This window comes from Sturnira hondurensis, unplaced genomic scaffold, assembly GCF_014824575.4.
Source record: "Sturnira hondurensis isolate 20B ecotype Veracruz unplaced genomic scaffold, ASM1482457v3 Scaffold0018728, whole genome shotgun sequence".
Lineage (NCBI taxonomy): Eukaryota > Metazoa > Chordata > Mammalia > Chiroptera > Phyllostomidae > Sturnira > Sturnira hondurensis.
The window spans coordinates 5,458,783-5,480,272 of record NW_028091359.1 but is presented as its reverse complement, the minus strand read 5'-3'; the positions used below and the strand labels follow the sequence as shown (position 1 = coordinate 5,480,272).

Below are 21,490 nucleotides of genomic sequence, written 5' to 3'. Positions count from 1 at the left end.
ACATTCTTGGTGTGAGCACAGACTACTTACTATTTAAATGCTTTACAGTAATTATAAATGATATTTAACCAAGTTTTTTCCTAACCAAAACAGGCTCTGTAACATAAAATCCTTAGTAAGCAAAAGGAAATCACCTTGCAGATTTCAGTTTTTACACATATTTAATGTAGACTAATAAATGAGTATAATTTTAGTTAAAATAGCTAATATAGTGAATGGCTCAGAGAATTCAATAAATGTATGCTGAATCCAAATCAATTGTACACAGAGATGAACATATTTTTCTTTTTCTTTTTTAAGTAGTTTAAAATTTTTTTTATTTATTGATTTTTAAAGAGAGAGGAAGCGGGGAAGGGAGGGAGGGAGACAGACAGACAGACAGACATCAGTCTGTTGTTCCACCCATCCTTGTACTCACTGGTTGACTCCTGCATGTGCTACAAATAGACATCAAATCCCCAACCCTCTGTGCATCAGGATGATGCTCCCACCAACTGAGCTACCCGGCCAGGGCCAAAGTATGTTTCTAAGTGTTCTATCTTCATATAAATATAGAAAGAATATTTCAATACCATAGACTCATCTAAGGATAGTAAAACTCTTCTGTTACATAAACAAAATTAGTTTCATAATTGTATTTTTATCATGTATATTTTTATTAATATTACTTCACTGACATATCCTATTGATGATATGAAATAATTTTACAAAAGGCATTTTATTTGAAAATTACTGAATCATGGAGTTACCATTCAAGACTTTTAGTCTCCTCCTAATTGCAAAGGTGACATTTTTTAATACTACTTGCTACTTCAATTTACTAACAGTAAAAGATTAATGGTGGCTTAGGAAAAAACAAAACAAAAACCCACTGTTCATCCCTGGTTCAGACACATGACCAGAATACCTCTGTATCTTGGTAAGAAATGGTCTAAAGATCATTTTGAAGGCTTCTAAAGAACCAGGTTTTTTGATGGCAGGATACTTGGGGATGGATTAAAAAAAACAAAAAACAAAAAAATCCATGACTTCAGGTCGGAAACTCAATCTGGAAAAAGTAAGTTAACCTGTTTTCTCTAACAAGTCGAATAAAACCTGAATACAAGAAATCTATGAAAACGAGGGAAGGAGGTATTGCAGAGCTTGCTTTTAAGGTTAAATTTTTGGTTAAAGTAAGACATACAGCTAACTTATACATGTACTGAATATATTCCCCATTTATAGAAATGTATTCTACAGATCCTTGAGGATAAGAGTTGTAAATACTACTTTAGCATTTTAAAAAGATACTTTTCTCCCTCTAGGATTTCACTCATTTCTTGGCTCCATCATTAAACTTTTACTATCATCTGTATTGAGTACATACAGGTATTTTTATTAAAATTCCCATGTACCAAAAGAAAACAGAAGCAAGCATGATTATACTATATATAAGGAGTCTCTGGGACAGTAAAGAATACCATAAATTTACAAAAGCAATAAATCTACAATCTAGAGTTTTCTTTATTTTAAATATTTAAAGTTTCCTGAGGGGGGAAAAAACTAGATATATTCAAATGAAAAATCTGACAGTGTTAAAATTATTTCAACTTGGTGAAAGCATTACTAGATATATAAAAACATAACATAAAATTAAGTAGTATAAAATTATGTATTTAACTGATGATTTAAACCCATTTTTTAATCAGAAAGCAAAACCTACTTCCTAAATATTTATTTTTTTATTGAACACTCAGATTATGAATGTAGGATTATGATGGGTATGTCTAATATATACTTGGATTTTTTAGTAACTGATCTGCTGTTGTTATGTCCAAATTAAACCAGTTTAAATGATTTATTTTTTATTGTGTTGTTTAAAATATGAAAACTTGGATTAATAATCAAAGACAATTTTAATGGGGAAACTTTAAATTACTAATAAATCATAATGTTAAATTTCAAGCAACTCTGGCTTCTGGCCAACATGGGGACGCAGGTAGATACTCTTTACTTCTTCCCACAACCAAAAGACAGATAATGACTAATTTAAAAACAAAAACATAACAGAACTGCTAAAAAATCTAACTGTATATAAGTCTGACAACCAAGGAGTTAAAGAAGAAACATTCATCCACACAGGTAGTAGGGGAGTAGACAGGAAGCCAGGGCAAGAGGATGGGTGGCAAGGTAGCAGCTGGCAGACCAGGTGGTCCCGCATTTGTGTGCAGATAAGCTGGGAGGAATAACTGAGGAGAAAGATAGACCACGCAACCCAGGTTCCAGTGTGGAGAAATAAAGCCTCAAAACCTCTGGCTATAAAAACCAGTGGGGGTTGCAGCAACAGCAGCAGCAGCAGGAACTTCTAGTCTCACAAAAGAGCCTGTTAGAGGGGTCCATGGGATCTTGGAAATGTACACAAGCCTACCTACCTGGGAATTAGCACCTGGGAAAGAACACAATCTGTTTATTGGAAACGGGGAAAGTGACTGAAAGTAAGGCAAGTGCCCAGTGAGTGGCATTGTTCCCTCTTGGACCCTGTCCTCGAGAACAGGCCCATAATGCAGCAAAGTGAATTGCTCCACCCTGGCAAATATCTAAGGCTCTGCCCCTTCCTACATAACAAGTGTACTGAGACAAAGAATTATGGCCCAAATGAAAGAACAGATCAAAACTCCAAGTAAAAGAACTAAGCAGTGAGGTGATAGCCAACCTATTAGATGCAGAGTTTTAAACACTGGTAATCAGGATGCTCACAGAAATGGTTCAGTATAGTCACAAAATTGAGGAAAAATCAAGGCTGTGAAAAGTGAAATAAAGGGAAATGTATAGGGAACCAACAGTGATGGAAAGGAAACGAGGACCCAAATCAAAGGTTTGAATCAGAAGGAAGAAATAAACGATCAACAAGAACAGAATGAAGAAATGAGAATTCAAAATAATGAGAAGTTTTGGAACCTCTGGGACAACTTTAAATGTTCCAACATCCAAATTATAGGGGTACCAGAAGGAGAAGATGAACAGCAATAAGTGGAAAACTTATGTGAACAAATAATAAAGGAGAACTTCCCCAATCTGGCAAAGGAAATACACTTCCAGAAATCCAGGAAGCTCAGAGAGTCCCAAAGAAGTTGGACCCAAGGAGGAACACACCAAGCCACATCATAATTACATTAGCAAAGATTAAAATGAAGGAGAGGATTCTAGAGGCAGCAAGGGATAAGGGGACAGTCACCTACAAAGGAGTTCCCATCAGACTGCCAACTGATTTCTCAAAAGAGACCTTGCAGGCAAGAAGGAGCTGGAAAGAAGTATTCCAAGTCATGAAAGGCAAGGACCTACATCCAAGATTGCTCTATCCAGCAAAGCTTTCATTTAGAATGGAAGGGCAGATAAAGTGCTTCCCAGATAAGGTCAGGTTCAAGAAGCTCATCATCACCCAGCCCTTATTATATGAAATGTTGAAGAGACTTATCTAAGAAAAAGAAGATCAAAACTATGAACAATAAAATGACAACAAACTCACAACTATCAACAACTGAACCTAAAAAACAATGTAAACAACTAGAATAGGAACAGAACCACAGAAATGGAGATTACACAGAGGGTTATCAGCTGTGGGGGCGGGGACTGGAGAATGGAGGGGTATGTACAAGGAATAAGAAGCATAACTGGTAGGTACAAAATAGACAGCGGAGGTTAAGAATACTATAGGAAATGGGGAAACCAAACAACTTATATGTACAACCCATGGATATGAACTAAGGGGGGGATGCTGGTGGGAGGGGGATACATGGCAAAAGGGAATAAAGAGGAGAAAATAGGGTAACTGTAATATCATAATCAATATAATATACTTAAAAAATAAAAATAAATAAATTTCAAGTAACTTGTACAAGTTGAGGATGGGGGCAACTAAACAAGAGATGAAAATTACTTCCATTAAATTAGAAAGAATTACATAGTCCCAACAGGGTTTGTGCTGACAGCATTAACCCTACATAGTTTTCTCTGGCTTCATTCTTCAGTAATATAGGTGGAAATAGTAATCTATGAAAGTACCAAATTATGAAAGACAATCATGGAAATGAATCTCTAGGGTGAAATACTGCAGTTCAGGGCTTATAACATTAAATTGTCCTAAAGTCCAGGGGAAACTTAATCCCAAAACTCAAACAAAGGTAAATTAGAAAGGAACCTGGAAGAACATCTGAAAGCAAAATTTAGTATAAAAGGTAACAATGTCTCTGGATAGTTAATCATTCAATATATGATCTTTTTTTCAGGTGAAGTCTTTTTGTTTTAAAGATTTTATTTATTTATTTTTAGAGAGAGGGGAAGGGAGAAAGAGAGGGAGAGAAACATCAGTGTGTGGCTGACTCTCAAGTGCCCCCTACATAATGTGGGTGCGGAATAATGCAGTGTCACATTTGCCAGTCTCTCCAGAAACTTCAGAACTACTTATTTCCTTCATTCTCTTCTTTTCGCAGCCACTCTAGTAACTAAATTCTTTCTATTTTACCTTGTGTATCCTCTTTAGTCCTTTAGCCATTTCATCATGTCTTATTAGTCTACTCACTGCAGTTCATTTTATATACTGATGCCAGAGTTATCTTCCTTAAAGTAATTACTGACTATATAACTCAACTATCTATTAACAGATAAATGGATAAGCAAAATGTGGAATATACATACAAATGAATATTATTCAGTCATAAAAAAGAATGAAGTTCTGATACATACCACATCAGGAATGAACTTTGAAAACATGCTAGACAGACACAAAAGAACAAAAATTGTATAACTGCACTTCTGTGAAATATCTGGAAAAGGCATATTCACAGAGATAGAAAATAGGTATCGGGGCTAGAGAGAAAGAGAAAGGGGAAGTTAACACTTAGTGGGTACAAACTTTATCTTTGGGGTGATGCAAAATTTGGGGAAATAAATAGGGGTGATGGTTGCACAACACTGTTAATGTAATTAATGCCACTTAACTGTACAATTAAAAATGGTTAAAGTGGGTCTTGGACTTCCGGCCAAGATGGAGGCATAGGTAGACACACTGTGCCTCCTTGCACAACCAAAATAAAAACAACAACAAATTCTGAAACAAACAAAAAAAAACCACCCCAGTACTGACAGAAAATTGAACCGAATGGAAGTCCAACAACCAAGGAGTTAAAATAGACACATTCATCCAGACCATTAGGAGGGGCGGAGTCTGGCAGCTGGGTGGAGAGGGCTTGCTACAAAAAAAGCATGGCTGGCAGACCCCAGACGTGGGGTGGCAGCGAGCGAACCCAGTGAGGCAGCGGATTGTGGTCGGGCACAGTGGGCAAGGAGGCTGGTGAACTGGGTGGTCCCACATTTGCGTGCAGATAAACCAGGCGAAACTGGGGAGTAAGACATACCGTGCAACCCAGGGCTCCAGCAAGGGGAAATAAAGCCTCAAAACACCAACTGAAAGCACCTGTGCGGGTTGGCGTGTCAGGAGAGACTCTCAAGCCTCACAGGAGAGTTTGTTGGAGTGACCCAAAGGGCCCTAGAACATACACAAGCCCACCCACACAGGAACCAGAAACAGAAGGGCGCAATTTGCTTTGGGGAAACGCCAAACGCACTGAAATCCAGCAGAGAGCAGAGAAAGCACCATTGTTCCTCCTCAGACCACTCCCATATAAACGTTACAAGAGTGCAAAGTGAGTTCCCCTGCCCTGCTGAACACCTAAGACTCTGCCCCTTACTACACAACAGGAGCATCAAGACAAAGTAAAAAAAAGGCCCAAGTGAAAGAACTGATCAAAGCTACAAGGCCAATATATCTAAGCAACCAAGAGATAGCCAACCTATCAGATGCACAGTCCAAAACACTGGTGATCAGGATGCTCACAGAATTGGTTAAATTTGGTCGCAAATTAGATGAAAAAATAAAGGCTATGCTAAGTGAAATAAAGGAAAATGTACAGGGAACCAATAGGGATGGGAAGGAAACTGGGACTCAAATCAAGGGAGTGGACCAGAAGGAAGAAAGAAAATCAAACAGAAAAGAAGAAACAAGAATTCAAAAAAATGAGGAGAGGCTTACGAACTTTCAGGACATCTTTAAACGTTCCAACATCCAAATCATAGGGGTACCAGAAGAAGAAGAGGAAGAACAACAAGTGGAAGAGTTATTTGAACAACTAATAAAGGAGAACTTCCCCAATCTGGCAAAGGAAATAGACTTCCAGGATATCCTGGAAGCTCAGAGAGTCCCAAAGAAGTTGGACCCAAGGAGGAACACACCAAGGCACATCATAATTACATAAGCCAAGATTAAAATGAAGGAGAGAATCCTAGAAGCAGCAAGAGCGAAGGAGACAGTCACCTACAAAGGAGTCCCCATCAGACTGTCAGCTGATTTCTCAAAAGACACCTTACAGGCAAAAAGGGACTGGAAAGAAGTATTCCAAGTCATGAAAGGCAAGGACCTACATCTAAGACTGCTCTATCCAGCAAAGCTTTTGGATGGAAGGGCAGATAAAGTACTTCTCAGGTAAGGTCAAGTTCAAGGAGTTCATCATCACTAAGCCCTTATTATTCGAAATGTTACAGGGATTTATCTAAAAAAAGAAGATAAAAAACATGTATAGTAAAATGACAGCAAACTCACAATTATTAACAACCACAACTAAAACAAAAACAAACTAAGCAAACAAGTAGAACAGGAACAGAGTCACAGAAATGGAGATCACATGGAGGATTAGCAACAGGGGAGTGGGAGGAGGAGAGAGGGGGAAAAGGTACAGAGAATAAGTAGCATAGACAGTAGGCAGAAAATAGGCAGGGAGAGGTTAAGAATAGTATGAGAAATAAAGAAGCTGAAGAACTTATGACACAAGGACACGAACTAAAGGGGGGACCGTGTGTGGGCAAGGGTGTGCAAGGTGGAGGCGAGTAAAGAGGAAAAATGGGACAACTGTAATAGCATAATCAATAAAATATATTTTTAAAAATGGTTAATGTGGTGAACTTCATGTTACATGTATTTTACCACAATGAGCCACTTTTAAAAATCAAGGCATGGCCTATATCACTACATTCAACAGTCAACAGTACTGCATTCCCACAGAAAGCAATTCTTAGCTGAGATGAGCTTATAAACAAACCTTAGGAAGCACACGAGGAAATGATCCACCATGAACAAGTCATTAAACAAAGAAGTATCAGTGCCCCAAGCATTTAAGGTAATACCAATGATGGATAAAACATAAAATCTAACACTGCCATTATATCTCTAGCTCAGGTCAATTAAGGGCAAGCGCTGTTATACTTAGGCTACTTTCTGAGTTCCTGAACACCTGAAATGGACAGTACTTTTTCCCCTCATACCTGAATGATGCTTTACCAAAATAATGAGACAAGGATATAAATCATGACATCACTTGTATCAAAGAAGCATATTTGAACTTTTACTAATTATTTGAATGATTTTAAATAATAAAGTTATGATGAGTTAAGATATATATAAACATTTAACTTTTAGTAAACACAGAAACACATATTTTCCTTTTTCATTATTCAAAAAAGCCACACATTTATGTTTTCACAAAACTTAGGAGCACCTAGTCCTACAATCGTCAGGAAGAACTTCTACTTCATAAATATGAATAAAGTTATAAACGAAGTTTATATATCCACATGCCCTTATGGGGAAAATTTTACCTCAGAAAATTTGTTTCCTATTATTTGATGTAAAATCAAAATAATGAAATATTTATCTAGTGGCCCACACAAAAATTCAGATCAACTATTTAAAAGTTAATTAGAATAGGCAATTTACCATTTTTACAAATGCTTTTAAAACTAAATACTAAGTTGGTTTCCCAAAACAAATGATTATGCCTATGAAAAATCTTACCTTATTAATCTTAAAAATAAGCCATGAGCCAAAGTTAATGTGAAGACAAAATAGCCATCCAATTATTAATGACTACAGAAAAATCTGTAATGATAAAAACACTAATGATATCACATTTTTCCTTTCAATATATGATTTATTGTTCGAAATTCTTGCCTTGGAGTATGTTTGAAAAAATAAACTGCTTCTCTACAAATAGGGTTCTTTCCATACAGAATACAAATCACTATTTTTATAATTACTCTAACTTACAATTACTCTAAATTATAAGCATTATACAAGAAAAGCCACAGAGAAAAACAAATACTAAAATAAGACCCCCCAAAATCCTTACTGATATAATTAGTTACCTAGTAAATAAAAAAAATTAACTTTAATACTGCAGTAGAACCTTGAAATGTATGGATTTAATAACACAGTATCTACTACAGCAGTAGTTACTCAAAAGTCTTAAACACAGTAATTTGTAACTTTGCTAAAGCACAAATTTGATACCTACCTCTAGCAAGGACAGTATGTGGAAATGAGTCACTTGGGTCAAAAAAACATCCAACATTTGCATCTCAACATGGCTCTATTATTTTCTACTGGTCATCTTTCATAAGCAATTGTTGTGAAGTGAGAGGAAATGCTAGTGCTGGTTTCCAAAGGGAACAAGTGGTCCTGGCTGGGTGGTTCAGTTGGTTGGAGTGTCATCCCATACACCAAAAGGTTGAGAATGTGACTCCCAGTCATTGCACATACCTAGGTTGTGGGTTTGATCCCTGGTCCGGGAACATACAGAATGCAACTGATCAATGTTTCTCTCTCACGCTGATGTTTCTCTCTCTCTTTCTCTCCCCCCACCATCCCCAGCCCTACTGTCCTCTCTCTCTCAAATCTATAAAAACATATCCTCAGGTGAGGATTTTCTAAAAAGTGAATAACTGAAGGTGTCTAAGAATATCATCATTCTAAGCTAGAAAACAAAAGGATACACCATTTCTTTAATGTTAAATTTGGAGGCAGTTTTGATCACACACACATACATACATACATACATATATACACACACACACATGAATGAGAGAACACCCACATCCACACAATCAAAAGGTGACCAGTGGCTGGATGTTAGTTACTATTTGTCTTCTGCCATATTGATTGATGTTTGGGGAGACGCAATAACTAGACATAAGGTTCTCTGGATTGGATTCTGGAACAGAATGAGGTCATTAATGGAAAAGCTAATGAAATCAAAATAAAAATCTGCAGTTTAGTTAATAGTAATATACCAATGTTGGTTTCTCAGTTTTGACAAATGTACCACAGAAACATAAAACGTGACAATAGGGAAAACTGGATAAAGAGTATATAAGAATTCTCTGTACTACCATTGCAACTTTTCTGTAAATCTATAATTAACCCAAAATGGAAGGCTTATTTCAAAAAATTTAGACAGCAACCTTGATTTGGTCATCAAAGTCACTAATGAGTGACAGATGGACACTGTGTGCCTCCGGCTATAATATCCCCAAAAGAAAACAACATATATTATGTAACATTCTGACCAGAGATTATAATCTGAATCTAATCATAAAAAAAAATCAAACCCCAAATCAGGAATACTCTATTTTTTTAAAGAAAGTTTTTATTATTCAAAATGTCAAGGAACATTGAGAATAAAAATATATGACAAGTGATATACAATAACATCTTACCCTGGACTGGATCTTGGAGAGCAAGGGGGAAAATTCTGTAACGGAAATTATTAACAAAATTTGGAAAATAGACAGCAGATGGGGTGAAAGTGCTGTGACAGTGCTTAACTGCCTGAGGTTGACAACTGTACTGCAGTTACATAAAACAATTTCCTGGTCCTTAAGAAATACACACTGAAAAAATCTAGGATTAAAATGTCATGATATATCTAAGTTACTCTCAAGCAATTTTTTTTAAAAGTGAGAGCAAGAAAGGGTAGTGTGGTGGAGACAGGAAGACTGTATGGAGAGAATGATAATGAAAATGCAGTGAAAAGTAATTAATTTGTGAATCTGCAGCGTTCTTTGTACTACTGTTGCAACCTCTCAATAAGCTTAAAATTATTTCTAAATTTAAAAGAAAGTAAAAAAGCAAATGGAAGTTCTAAAACTGAAATATGTAAAAACTAAAATTAAGCCCTGGCTCAGGTAGCTCAGTAGATTGAGTGCTGGCATGCAAACCAAAGGGTTGCTGGTTTGATTCTTGGATAGGGCACATGCCTGGGTTGTGGGCCAGGTTCCCAGTGCAGGGTACATGGGAGGCAACTACACACTGATGTTTCTCTCCCTCTTTCTCTTTTCCTTCCCCTCTCTCTAAAAATAAATAAAATCTTTTAAAAAACCAACTAAAATCAAGAACTGAATATAGTTAAGAGCAGATTATATACCAGTGAAGAGTGAATTAATGAACTGTAAAGTATGTCTAACCCAGGATAAAGCATACCAAATAAAATATCCAGCATAAAGTATAGAGACAAAGGATAGAGTGTGTAAGAGACATAGATGATACGCATGTGGCCTATCAAATATATAACTTGAGTCCTAGAAAAAGAGAAAAAAATATTAAAAATTTAAAATTTGAAGAGATAATGAATAATAGCTTTTTAAAACTGTGAAAGACATCAAGTCACAGATTCATCAAGCTCTACAATCATAAATAAATAGAAGACAGATAAGATAGTTAAAAAGAAAACCACCCGTATACACATCAATGTAAATCTAGAAAACTGAAAACAATATGAAAAACAGATAGATTGCCTTGAAAGAGATAGTAATTCTAAGCTGATACTTGATTTCTCACCAGAAATAATTCAAGAAGCCAAAAGACAATGAACAATATTTGAAAGAAAACAATTATCAACCCAGAATTTTACTCCTGGCAAAAATATTCTACAAAAAATGAAGGTATTTTTAGATAGGCAAAAACTAAAGTAAATTTTCCACAAGAAAACCCCCACTAAAGGAAATTATAAAGGATGTACACCAGACAAAAAGAAAGGTTATCCTCTCTAGAAAATGAGGAATGCAGGAAGGAATGAAAATCAATGAGAAGGTCAATATATGGGTAAATCTAAGTAACAGTGAATATAAACAACAACAATAATGTCTTGTGGAGTTTAAAATACATATAAGTCAAAAGAATCTAAGGTTCTTTCACTGTCCAAGAAGAGCACCAACTGATATCAAACTGATTGATGCTTAAAACTTTAAGGTTAAAACCAAAAGAATTATAAAGTATATAATTTCCAAGTCAATAGGGGGAGATAGAGAATTAAAAAAATGTTTTGATCAATCCAAAATAAGGCATGAAAGGAGAGAGAAAAAAAGCACAGAACAGGCAGGACAAGTAGAAAGCACAAAATAATATATTATATGTAAACCCCAATATATCACTGGTTGAACTAGTATAGATGAACCAACACTACATTTAAGAGACAAAACTTGTCTGAATGAATGAAAAAGAAAACGAAACTATATGCTTTTAACAGTATAGCATGTACAAATATTTCAAGTAAAAGAATGAAACAAATCATACCTTGTAAACACTAATAATCAAAAGAAAGCTGGGATAGCTATCCTAATATTAGAAAAAGTCAACTTTCAAACAAAAGGCAATATTAGAAATGAAGAAACACATTTCATTATGGTAAAAACAGTCAATTCAACAGGAAGATATAGTAATTCAAAACTTCAATGGATCTAGTAAGTTAGCTTCCATATACATAAAGCAAAAACTGTCAGGAACTAGGAGAAACAAGACAGTTTCACAATCACAGTGTGAGATTCAATCACACCCTTCTCATAAATAATTTTTTAAAAATAAGTGAGGACATACAATATTAACCAAATTGACCTACAATGCACCCCATAATTCAGAATTCACATTATCTTCAGGTGCAGTCACATTCACCAAAATTGATTAGATATTGAGCTGTAAGGCAAATCTCAATTTCAAAAGAATAAAATATCATAGGATAGGTTCTCTGAGAATAGTATAATTAAGCTAAGTTAATGGTAAGATAACCAGGAAATTATCAACTGTTTAAAAATTAACAATTATACTTCAAATATCTATTGGTCAAGAAGAAACCACAAGAGAAGTCTAAAAATATTTTGAAGTGAGTGATAATGAATGTACTACCAATGTAAATTTGTAAAATGCAGCAAAATTAAGAAACTAAGAATATTCAAAGACTATAATAAGTATTTACAATCTATTAACAGAAAACAAACATTTTCTGTATATTTTTCTTCAATATTTCTCCCCCAAAAGTATATGTACACTTTAGGTTTATTTTTACAATAGAAGCCTAAGAACTACCTCATTGTTCTTAAAAAAAAAGTTTATAAATTTTATTTTAATGACTGTAAGTCTTCAATTTACTATTTCACTTTCTGTACAGCCCTTTGAGGATAGATCCTATCTTTACAGTCTCACTCCCCAAAAAGTTCCTAGGACTTAAAATAATTTCACATGTTAATTCAAAAAACAAATTTAGGTCTAGAAGGTTTTTAATAAACAGTGCCCAGAAGCATTACTCTTACATATTAGAAATAAACATTTTTCTTCATATACTTTTCCTTTATCTGACTGTTCCTGATAAGTATTAAAGTGTTTGTACCTCTTAATAAACAGTATGGCAACCCTTAAAAATGTAAACTTTCTTTTTTCTAAATTAAGTAAGCCATTTAAAAAAGAAATATTGTAGCATTAATTCAGATCCCTAAAAGAATTTCCTTTTCTAAAATATCACACAGAATAAAGGTAGCATAGTCACCTACCACTTGATCTGTTTTTACGACTTGATTTCCCTCCAGTAAGAAGCATCTTGAGACTATTCCGAAACATGGTTGTGCTATTCCAGTACTCACAAAACTGCAAAAGAAAATGTGGGAAATCATGTTAGAAATTCAGAATTAATTTTAAATGCACTATAAGGAATTAACTATGTTTAGAAATATTGTACAGAAATTTCAACTATGACAAAACCACTTAATTAATGTAATTAAACATTTAAATATTTCCATAAAAGTATAATACTTTGAGTACCCTAAGAGAAAAAGGTACCTATCACTGAAGGTACACAGAAACAGAAAATGGAATTAGGTAGCTATAAATACAATCTACCTTTTCATTTGACTCTCTATTTCTTGGGCAATTTTCCCATATGCTCAGCACATACAGTCAAAGTTTAAGAGTCTAGAAACTTACAGCTGCTACGTATTTTTCATTGATCAAGCCAGAATTCCACCTCACAAGACTACTGACATATATGAATCAGTGTCTTTCCGCTTTATGTCCCATTCCGATCAAAGAAAAATTCAACTAATTGTGCTTTGTATTTTGTCCTCTCATATTTTCAAGGGATTTTATCCAACAATGATCTTTTCTTTCCCAGTTTTATTTTTCCCTATTGAATTATTCCAACCATAACATAAACATGCTAACATTTCCTAATCAAAAACAAACAAGCAAGCCCCTCTCTTTATTCCCACATGGTCCAATTACTGCACCTATACCCTTGCTCTTTGTAGCAAAATTACCCAAAAGTGTTGTGGGTACTTGGTGCCTTAAGCAGACTGAACAGAACCAATGTACTAGAACAGAGGTTAACAGAAAATATCCAAACCATAGCACAGAGATGAAGGTTGAAAATACAGAAATGAATATAAGAGGCATGTAGAATCCACTGAAAAGTTCTAATGTACATTACACCAATGAAATCTCAGAAAAAGAGAGAAAATAAGAAAGAAACATTTAAAGTGGTAACCAAAAGTTTTTAACATTAATGAGAAATATACAGCCACATTTTAAACAGCAGAGGGAAAAAATAAACACATTTAAAAAAATCAGTATACTGAAAGATAACTTTTAACAGATGATGAATGACAGAAGACAACAGAATGTCTTCTTACAAATTCTGAAAGAAATAGATGCCAATTAAGAAACTAATTCACAGTTAAAAATACGTTTGATGAGCACGGGCCTGCGAACCAGAGGACTGCGGTTCGATTCCCAATCAGGGCACATGCCTGGGTTGCAGGCCACTTCCCGGCAGGGGACACACGATACATTGTGTGTCCTCGGCAGAGGCAACCATACATTGATATATCTCTCCCTCTCTCCTTCCCTTCTCCTCTAAAGATAAATAAATAAATAAATAATACGTTTTAAAATAAAAATGAAATAAGGTGACTTCAGAAAAAGAAAATACAAAGAGTTTACCAGTAAAAGAAATATGAAAAGGGAGTTCTTCCAACAGAAGGAAAATGATACTAGAAAAGAAAAAATGAGCCACAGAAAAGGTAAATACTTTGGCAAATATGAATAAACAATGACTATAAAAATAATATACTAGCTTGCATTTAAAATATATAGAGATTTAAAATGTACAGCAATAATAACAAAAAAGTCAAGAGTAGGGTAAACTGAATTAAAGTTTCTAAGATATCTGCACAGTGGGAGAAATAATAATTTACATTCATTTAGACTGTAATAATTCAACATTCATATAGTAATTTCTAGGGTAGCCACTGAAGGCTAACAGAGGTGACAAAAAGAATAGTTAAAATATTTGATTCAACCAAAGAAGGTAGAAATTAAGAGAAAAAGTATAGTACATGTGGATAAAATATAAAAATATAAAACAAATTATACGTTATTATGTTAAATATTCACTCCACTAAAAGACTGTTTATGGACACAGAAACAATGAATATATAAAATGATCAGGAACGACATATCAACCAAAAACCAGTTAAAGGAAGCTGGCATAGATGCGCTAATATCAAAGTACTCTTAATACAATAAGCATTACTAAAGATAAAGAAAGATACTTCATAATTAAAAGTCCTACCAACAAGATATCATAATCCTAAATGTAAATGGAAGCAATGACAAAGCTTAAAAACATATAAAGCAAAAATATACAAGACTAACATGATACAGACAAACTCAAAATTACATGGGATACTAACAAACTTTTGCTACTAACAAACAGCTACAAGATCAAGCAGACAAAATAATTTACTAAGGTATGTGAGATTTGAAATATATGACTAACCAATTAAATAATAAATATTTATAGTACACTCTTCCAAATAAAAATAGGATAAACTATACACAAAACATATAACAAAATGGGCCATATGCTGGGTCATAAGGCAAATCTCAACAAATTTCAAATGGTTTAGTCTTTGAGAATATATTCTCTGGCTATATACAATTCAATTAAGCTAGATGTGAATAACTTTTAAAAATCAAGGAAATTCCCTACAACTTGAAAATAATTAAGCGATGCTCTTCTAACTAACCCACAAGTCAAAAAGAGTAAATAAACTACAGTGGAAATTTTAAAATATTTGCAATGAATGATCATGAAAATATGAGTCATGGAAACATACAGGATGGAACTAAAGTAATATTTATAAACAGTTTAGTTTAGTTGGTTAATTGTGCATTTTAAATCTTACATGCCTTAAATGCATGTATTAAAAGAGGATAAAAATCAGCATCTAAGCTTCATCTCACAACATTCAAAAACAAACAGCCAATCAATTCAAAGAATTAGAAGGGAAGAGTAAGGAGTAGAAATGAGGCCCTGGCTGGTGTAGCTCATCGGATTGAGCATGGGTCTGCGAACCACACGATCACATTTCAATTCCCAGTCAGGGCACATGCCTGGGTTGCAGGCCAGTTCCCAGCAGGGGACTCACGAGAGGCAACCATACATTGATATTTCTCTCCTTCTCTTCCCCTCTAAAGATAAATAAATAAAATCTTTTTTTTTAAAAAGCTGATCTGAGATGGAGCTAAGGCGGTGATGCTAGTGCTGGGAAGCAGCTGCAAATACAGATTATCATTAGCAGAGAGATTTGACTGCAGAGATCATAATAAATCAATTGGGTATAGACTCATAACAAAACCCTAAAAATAAATGGCAAGTGACAATTAAGCTGCATCTGGTGGCAGGCTTTAAGTCAGAATCCAACACTTATTTAAGTCCACAGATGGCCCACCCATTATTTTATTTACTACTTCCTCCATGCCTCTTTCCCACGTGACACACTTTTCTCACATGGTTTTGGTAAGTATGTGGTGAGTTGTATAATTATTTCATTATATATTACAATGTAATAATAACAGAAATAAAGTACACAATAAATGTAATGAGCGTGAACCATCCTGAAACTATCCCCTCACTGGTCCATGGAAAACTGTCTTCCACAAAACCGGTCCCTGGTGCCAAAAAGACTGGGGACCACTGGGTTGGAGCATTGTCCTATAAACCAAAGAAAGAGCTGACCACTCAATTCCCAGTCACAGGGCATATACCTTATGTATGGGAGGCAACCAAGCAACATTTCTCTCTTCTCTCTCCTCTCTCTCTCTCTCTCTCTCTCTCTCTCTCTCACACACACACACACAAATTGATATATAAAATTTTTTTAAAGGAATGTAGAAGTAATGCTTCCCAATACATTTTATAAGGGTAGCATGATCTTACCGCCAAAATGTAAGAGAAATTACAAGAAAAAAATTATAAATTGCATACTTTATGAACATAAGACCAAAAAATCCTCAACAAATGACACTGTAAACTACAAAATACTGCCACAAAAATATTAAAGAAGACCTAAAGTAAGTGGAGATATACCATGGTCTTAGATTGGAATGTTCAATATTGTTAAAATGCCAATTTTTTCTATATTGTTCTAAAGAGAGAACACAATCTCAATCAAATTCCAGGAGGTATTTTTTGTAGAAATTGAGAAGCTGATTCTAAAATGCATATGGTAGTGCAAAAAGCCTAGGGAACATTCAAAGCAATCCTGGAAAATAACAAAAAAGGTGGAACACTTATATGACTTGATTTCAAGACTTGTTCTAATGCTCCAGTAACTGCGACAGCATGGTAATGTCATTAAAGTATCAACATGTAGATCAATGGAACTGGATTAGGCAGTCCAAAAACAGAACTACATTTAGATCATTTGTTTTCAACAAAGTCATTAATAGGTAAAGGAAAGTCTTTCCAGCAAATGATGATGGGATAAATAGATACTCTTTTTTTTTTAAGTTAGCTTTGATCAGTCTCACATTATACATAAAAGTTAATTCAAAATAAATCAAACATCAAACATCACATAAACATTAAAATCATAACACTTTTAGAAGGAAACACAGAATGTCTTCATTATTTAGAGGTAGACAAAAGATTGTTAGAACACAAAAAGTAATAACCATAAAAGAAAAAGCTGATGTATTTGTATTGCATTAAAAATTTTTTAAAACATCTAGATAAAAAATAACATTAAGAAAATGAATAAGCCAGTCACAAAGTACGAGAAAGTATTCACAAAACATATATCTAACAGAGAACTGATATGTAAGATATATAAAAACACCTACAACTCAATAATAGACATTTTTAAAATGAGTAAAAGATTTGAATAAAAAATTTTTAAAAGAAGATATATGAATAGCCAACACATACTAAAAGAGCTCAACATTATTTGTCATTGGGGAAATTAAAATTACAATGAGTTACCATTATATTTCCAGGCTCTTTTAAAATATATGTTTTATTAATTATGCTATTACAGTTGCCCCATTTCCCTCCCCTCACTCCCGTCTGCACTACACACCCCCTCCCACCCACATTCCCTCCCTTTAGTTCATGTCATGGGTCATACATATAAGTTATTTGGCTTCTCCATTTCCTATACTATTCTTACCCTCCCCCTGTCTATTTTCTACCTACCATTTATGCTACTTATTCTCTGTACTTTTTCCCCTCCTCTCCCCCTCCCACTCCTGTTGCCAACCCTCCATGTGATCTCCATTTCTGTGGTTCTGTTCCTGTATTAGTTGTTTGCTCAGTTTGCTTTTGTTTTTGTTTTAGGTGTGGTTGTTAATGATTGTGAGTTTACTGTCACTTTACTGTTCATGTTTTTTATCTTCTTTTTCTTAGATAAGTCCCTTTAACAGTTCATATAATAAGGACTTGATGATGATGAACTCCTTGAACTTGACTTTATCTGAGAGGCACTTTATCTGCCCTTCCATTCTAAATGAAAGCTTTGGTGGATAGAGAAATCTTGGATGTAGGTTCTCTGGCTATATACAATAGGCAAGACCTTTCATGACTTAGAATATTTCCTTCCAGCCCCTTCTTGCCTGTGAGGTCTCTTCTGAGAAATCAGCTGACAGTCTGATGGGAACTCCTTTGTAGGTGACTGTCTCCTTTTCTCTTGCTGCTTCTAGGATTCTCTCACTCATTTTAATCTCGGCTAATGTAATTATGATGTGCCTTGGTATGTTCCTCCTTGGGTCCAACTTCTTTGGGACTCTCTGAGCTTCCAGGATTTCCTGGAAGTCTATTTCCTTTGCCAGATTGGGGAAGTTCTCCTTTATTAGTTGTTCAAATAACTCTTCCACTTGTTCTTCCTCTTCTCCTTCTGGTACCCCTATAATTCAGTGTTGGAATGTTTAAAGATGTCCTGGAGGCTCCTAAGCCTCTCCTCATTTTTTTAAATTCTTGTTTCTTCATTCTGTTCTGGTTGGATGTTTCTTTCTTTCTTCTGGTCCACACCATTGATTTGAGTCCAAGTTTTCTTCCCACCACTATTGGTTCCCCATACATTTTCCTTTATTTCACTTAGCATAGCCTTCATTTTTTCATCTAATTTGTGACCAAAATCAACCAGTTCTGTGAGCATCCTGATTATCAGTATTTTGAACAGTGCATCTGATAGGCTGGCTATCTCTCTATTGCTTAGTTGTATTTTTTCTGGAGCTTTGATCTGTTCTTTCATTTGGATCATTTTTTTTTTTTGTCTTGACGCATTTGTTACATAGTGAGGGGTGGGTCCTTAGGTATTCACCAGGGAGGGGTAACCCACATCCCTGTGTTGTGACGCTGTCTGTGGGGCAGGGGTCCAAGAGGGAACAATGGCTCCGCTCTCCACCAGATTTCAGTCACTTCCCCAGCTACACACAATCAGATCGGGCCCTTCTGGTGCTGACTCCATGTGGGTGGGTTTGTGTACATTCTAGGACCCTGTGGTTCTCTCCAACAAACTCTCCTGTGAAGCTGGGAGTGTCCCCCGCTGCCTCAACGCCACAGGTGTTTCCAGTCATAGGTTTGAGGCTTTATTTCCCTGCGCTGTGGCCCTGGGTTGGGCAATCAGTCCCTCCTCCCCAGTTGTTCCTCCCGGTTTATCTGCATGCAAATGTGGGACCACCTGGCCCTTAAGCCACCACCTTGCCGGGTCCGACAGCTGCAGCTTTGTACACCCTGCTCCACAATCCGCTGCCTCACTGGGTCTGCCAGCTGCCACCTTGCCCGTTCCAGTCCTCCAGCCACAGCCTTGCCCCAGTCCTCTCAGCCTGCCTGCCTATCTCTGCCCCTCCTACTGGTCTGGATGAGTGTGTCTTCTTTACCTCCTTGGTTGTCAGACTTTCATACAGTTCAGTTTTCTGTCAGTTCTTGTTGTTTTTTTGTTTTTAAATTGTTGTTGTCCTTCTTTTGGTCGTACAAGGGGGCACAGTGTGTCTACCTATGCCTTCATCTTGGCCAGAAGATATTTCCAGGCCCTTAAAAGCTAACTTTATCAAATACTGACAATATCAAATACTCACCAGGATGGCAAGCAACTTAAACCCTTAATATATCATTTTAGGAGTATAATGGTTCAACTGCTTTAGAGAAAAGTCTAGTTATTTATTACAAAATTAAGTGGTTTTGTAAAAACACATATATTTTCACCCAGAAGAAATCAAAATATATGTGCACATAAAACTAGTAAAGTAATGTTCATAGCAGCTTTGTTCAAAACAGCCAAAAACCAGCCCAGGTGTCCATCAACAGGAAAATGGATAAACAAACTGTGGGATTTTTTCATATAGTGGAATACTACTCAATAAAAAGGTATTAACTACTCATATATTCAACAATATAGATAAATCTCAAAATATAATATGCTGAGTGAAAGAATGTTACATAAAAGTGTATGCAGTAATCTATGGCAGAAAAAAATCAGAATGTTCGTATCTTAAAGGTAGATACAAGGATTAACTGAGAAAAGGCATAAGAAAACTTTCCAGGATAATGTTCTGTATCTTAGGGAGCTTAGGATGCACAAATATATGTATATGTCAAAACTCAGCAAATGTTCACATCAGACACATGCATCACATTGCATATAAATTTTACCCTCAAAGAATAAACAAATATTGAACTATACTTAATGATATTCATAATAAATATTTAAAGAAAGGCATGCTGATGTCTCTACTTTGAAATGCGTTGAAAATAAAATGAGATGATGGATAAACAGAGGAATAGGAAGGTAGAGATGTAGAAAGCAATTATAACAAAATGTTAACAGTAGATTCTAACTAGTGGGAGTACATGTACGAACTATGTAAAATTATGTTACATTTTCTATATGTTTGAAATTTCTTATGTAAGGTAAAAAGACACTCCAACAATGGAAACTCTTGGCCCAGATGATTTCAACATTGCATTCTACCAGTATTCAAGGAAAAAATAATACCAATCTTACACAAATTGTTACAGAGAGTAGAAAAATAGGGAACACTTCCAAATGTGTTTTCTAAAGATAGCATAAGCTTGGAATTTCTGGTCAAGATGGAGGCGTAGGTAAATGTGGATCACCTCCTCACACAACCACAGCAAAATTACAACTAAAATATAAAACAACCATCACGCACAGCCATCAGAAAATTGAGCTGTATGGAAGTCCGACAACTAATGAACTAAAGAAACCACATTCATCAAGACAGGTAGGAGGGACAGAGACACAGAACTGGCTGGTCCCAAACCCACATATGGTGGATATAAAATAGAGATATATCTCGAGAGTGAGGGATCCCACCCTGACACTAGACCACCCAGGCCAGGGTTCTAGTGCCAGGAAGATAAGTCCCTGTGACTTTTGGCTGGAAAAAACAGTGGGGGTTGGGTTGGCAGAAGAAACTGCAGGATTCTCAGGCCTCTCCTCTTAAAGAGCCTTGAACCACACACAGATCTACTCAGACTCACTTCTTCTGGGGTCCAGCACCAGGGCAGCAGCTTGAAGGGCACAAGTGGCATATGAGGAACAACTGATGTATGTGGCATCAGAGCAAGATCTGGGGACAGCTTCCTTCCAGACGGAACTTCTGGCAGCAGCCACTGTACCTTTTCTGAGCCCTTCCCTACACAAAGCCACAATGTGACAGCACCACATCCAAATTTCCATCAACCTGGCACACACAGTAAGCCCCACCCATAAGATTACCTAAGAGTCCGCCCCATCCAACTTAGGAGCCCACCCAAGCAACCCTCCCAACCTGGTAACAGTGCATTTACCTATGAAGGGTTAGACTACATGCAGGTTTCAAACCTTCCTAAATCCATTCAAACAAGCAACAACTGAACCCATCCTCCCCTCCCCCTATCACTGAGTGGCATCAGGCCTTGACACTAACAAGAGTCATCTGTAGATCACTTTATGGTTTATGCCTAGTGGCCCCAGAGAGAACACAAGTGGAGGCTGACCTTGGCCTGCACCACCAGGG

The 21,490-nt window shown here is 35.8% G+C and overlaps 1 protein-coding gene across 3 annotated transcripts in view; it reads right to left on the bottom strand.

The window, feature by feature from the left end:
* TANC2 (tetratricopeptide repeat, ankyrin repeat and coiled-coil containing 2) overlaps nt 1-21,490 on the bottom strand; it is a 321,540-nt gene that overhangs the window by 255,171 nt on the left and 44,879 nt on the right. For all 3 annotated transcript variants that reach the window (XM_037070369.1, XM_037070370.1, XM_037070371.1), the window contains exon 2: nt 12,685-12,778. In XM_037070369.1, coding sequence (XP_036926264.1) covers nt 12,685-12,751 — 67 coding nt within the window. In that variant the 5' untranslated portion in view covers nt 12,752-12,778. The remainder of the gene's footprint in view (nt 1-12,684; nt 12,779-21,490) is intronic.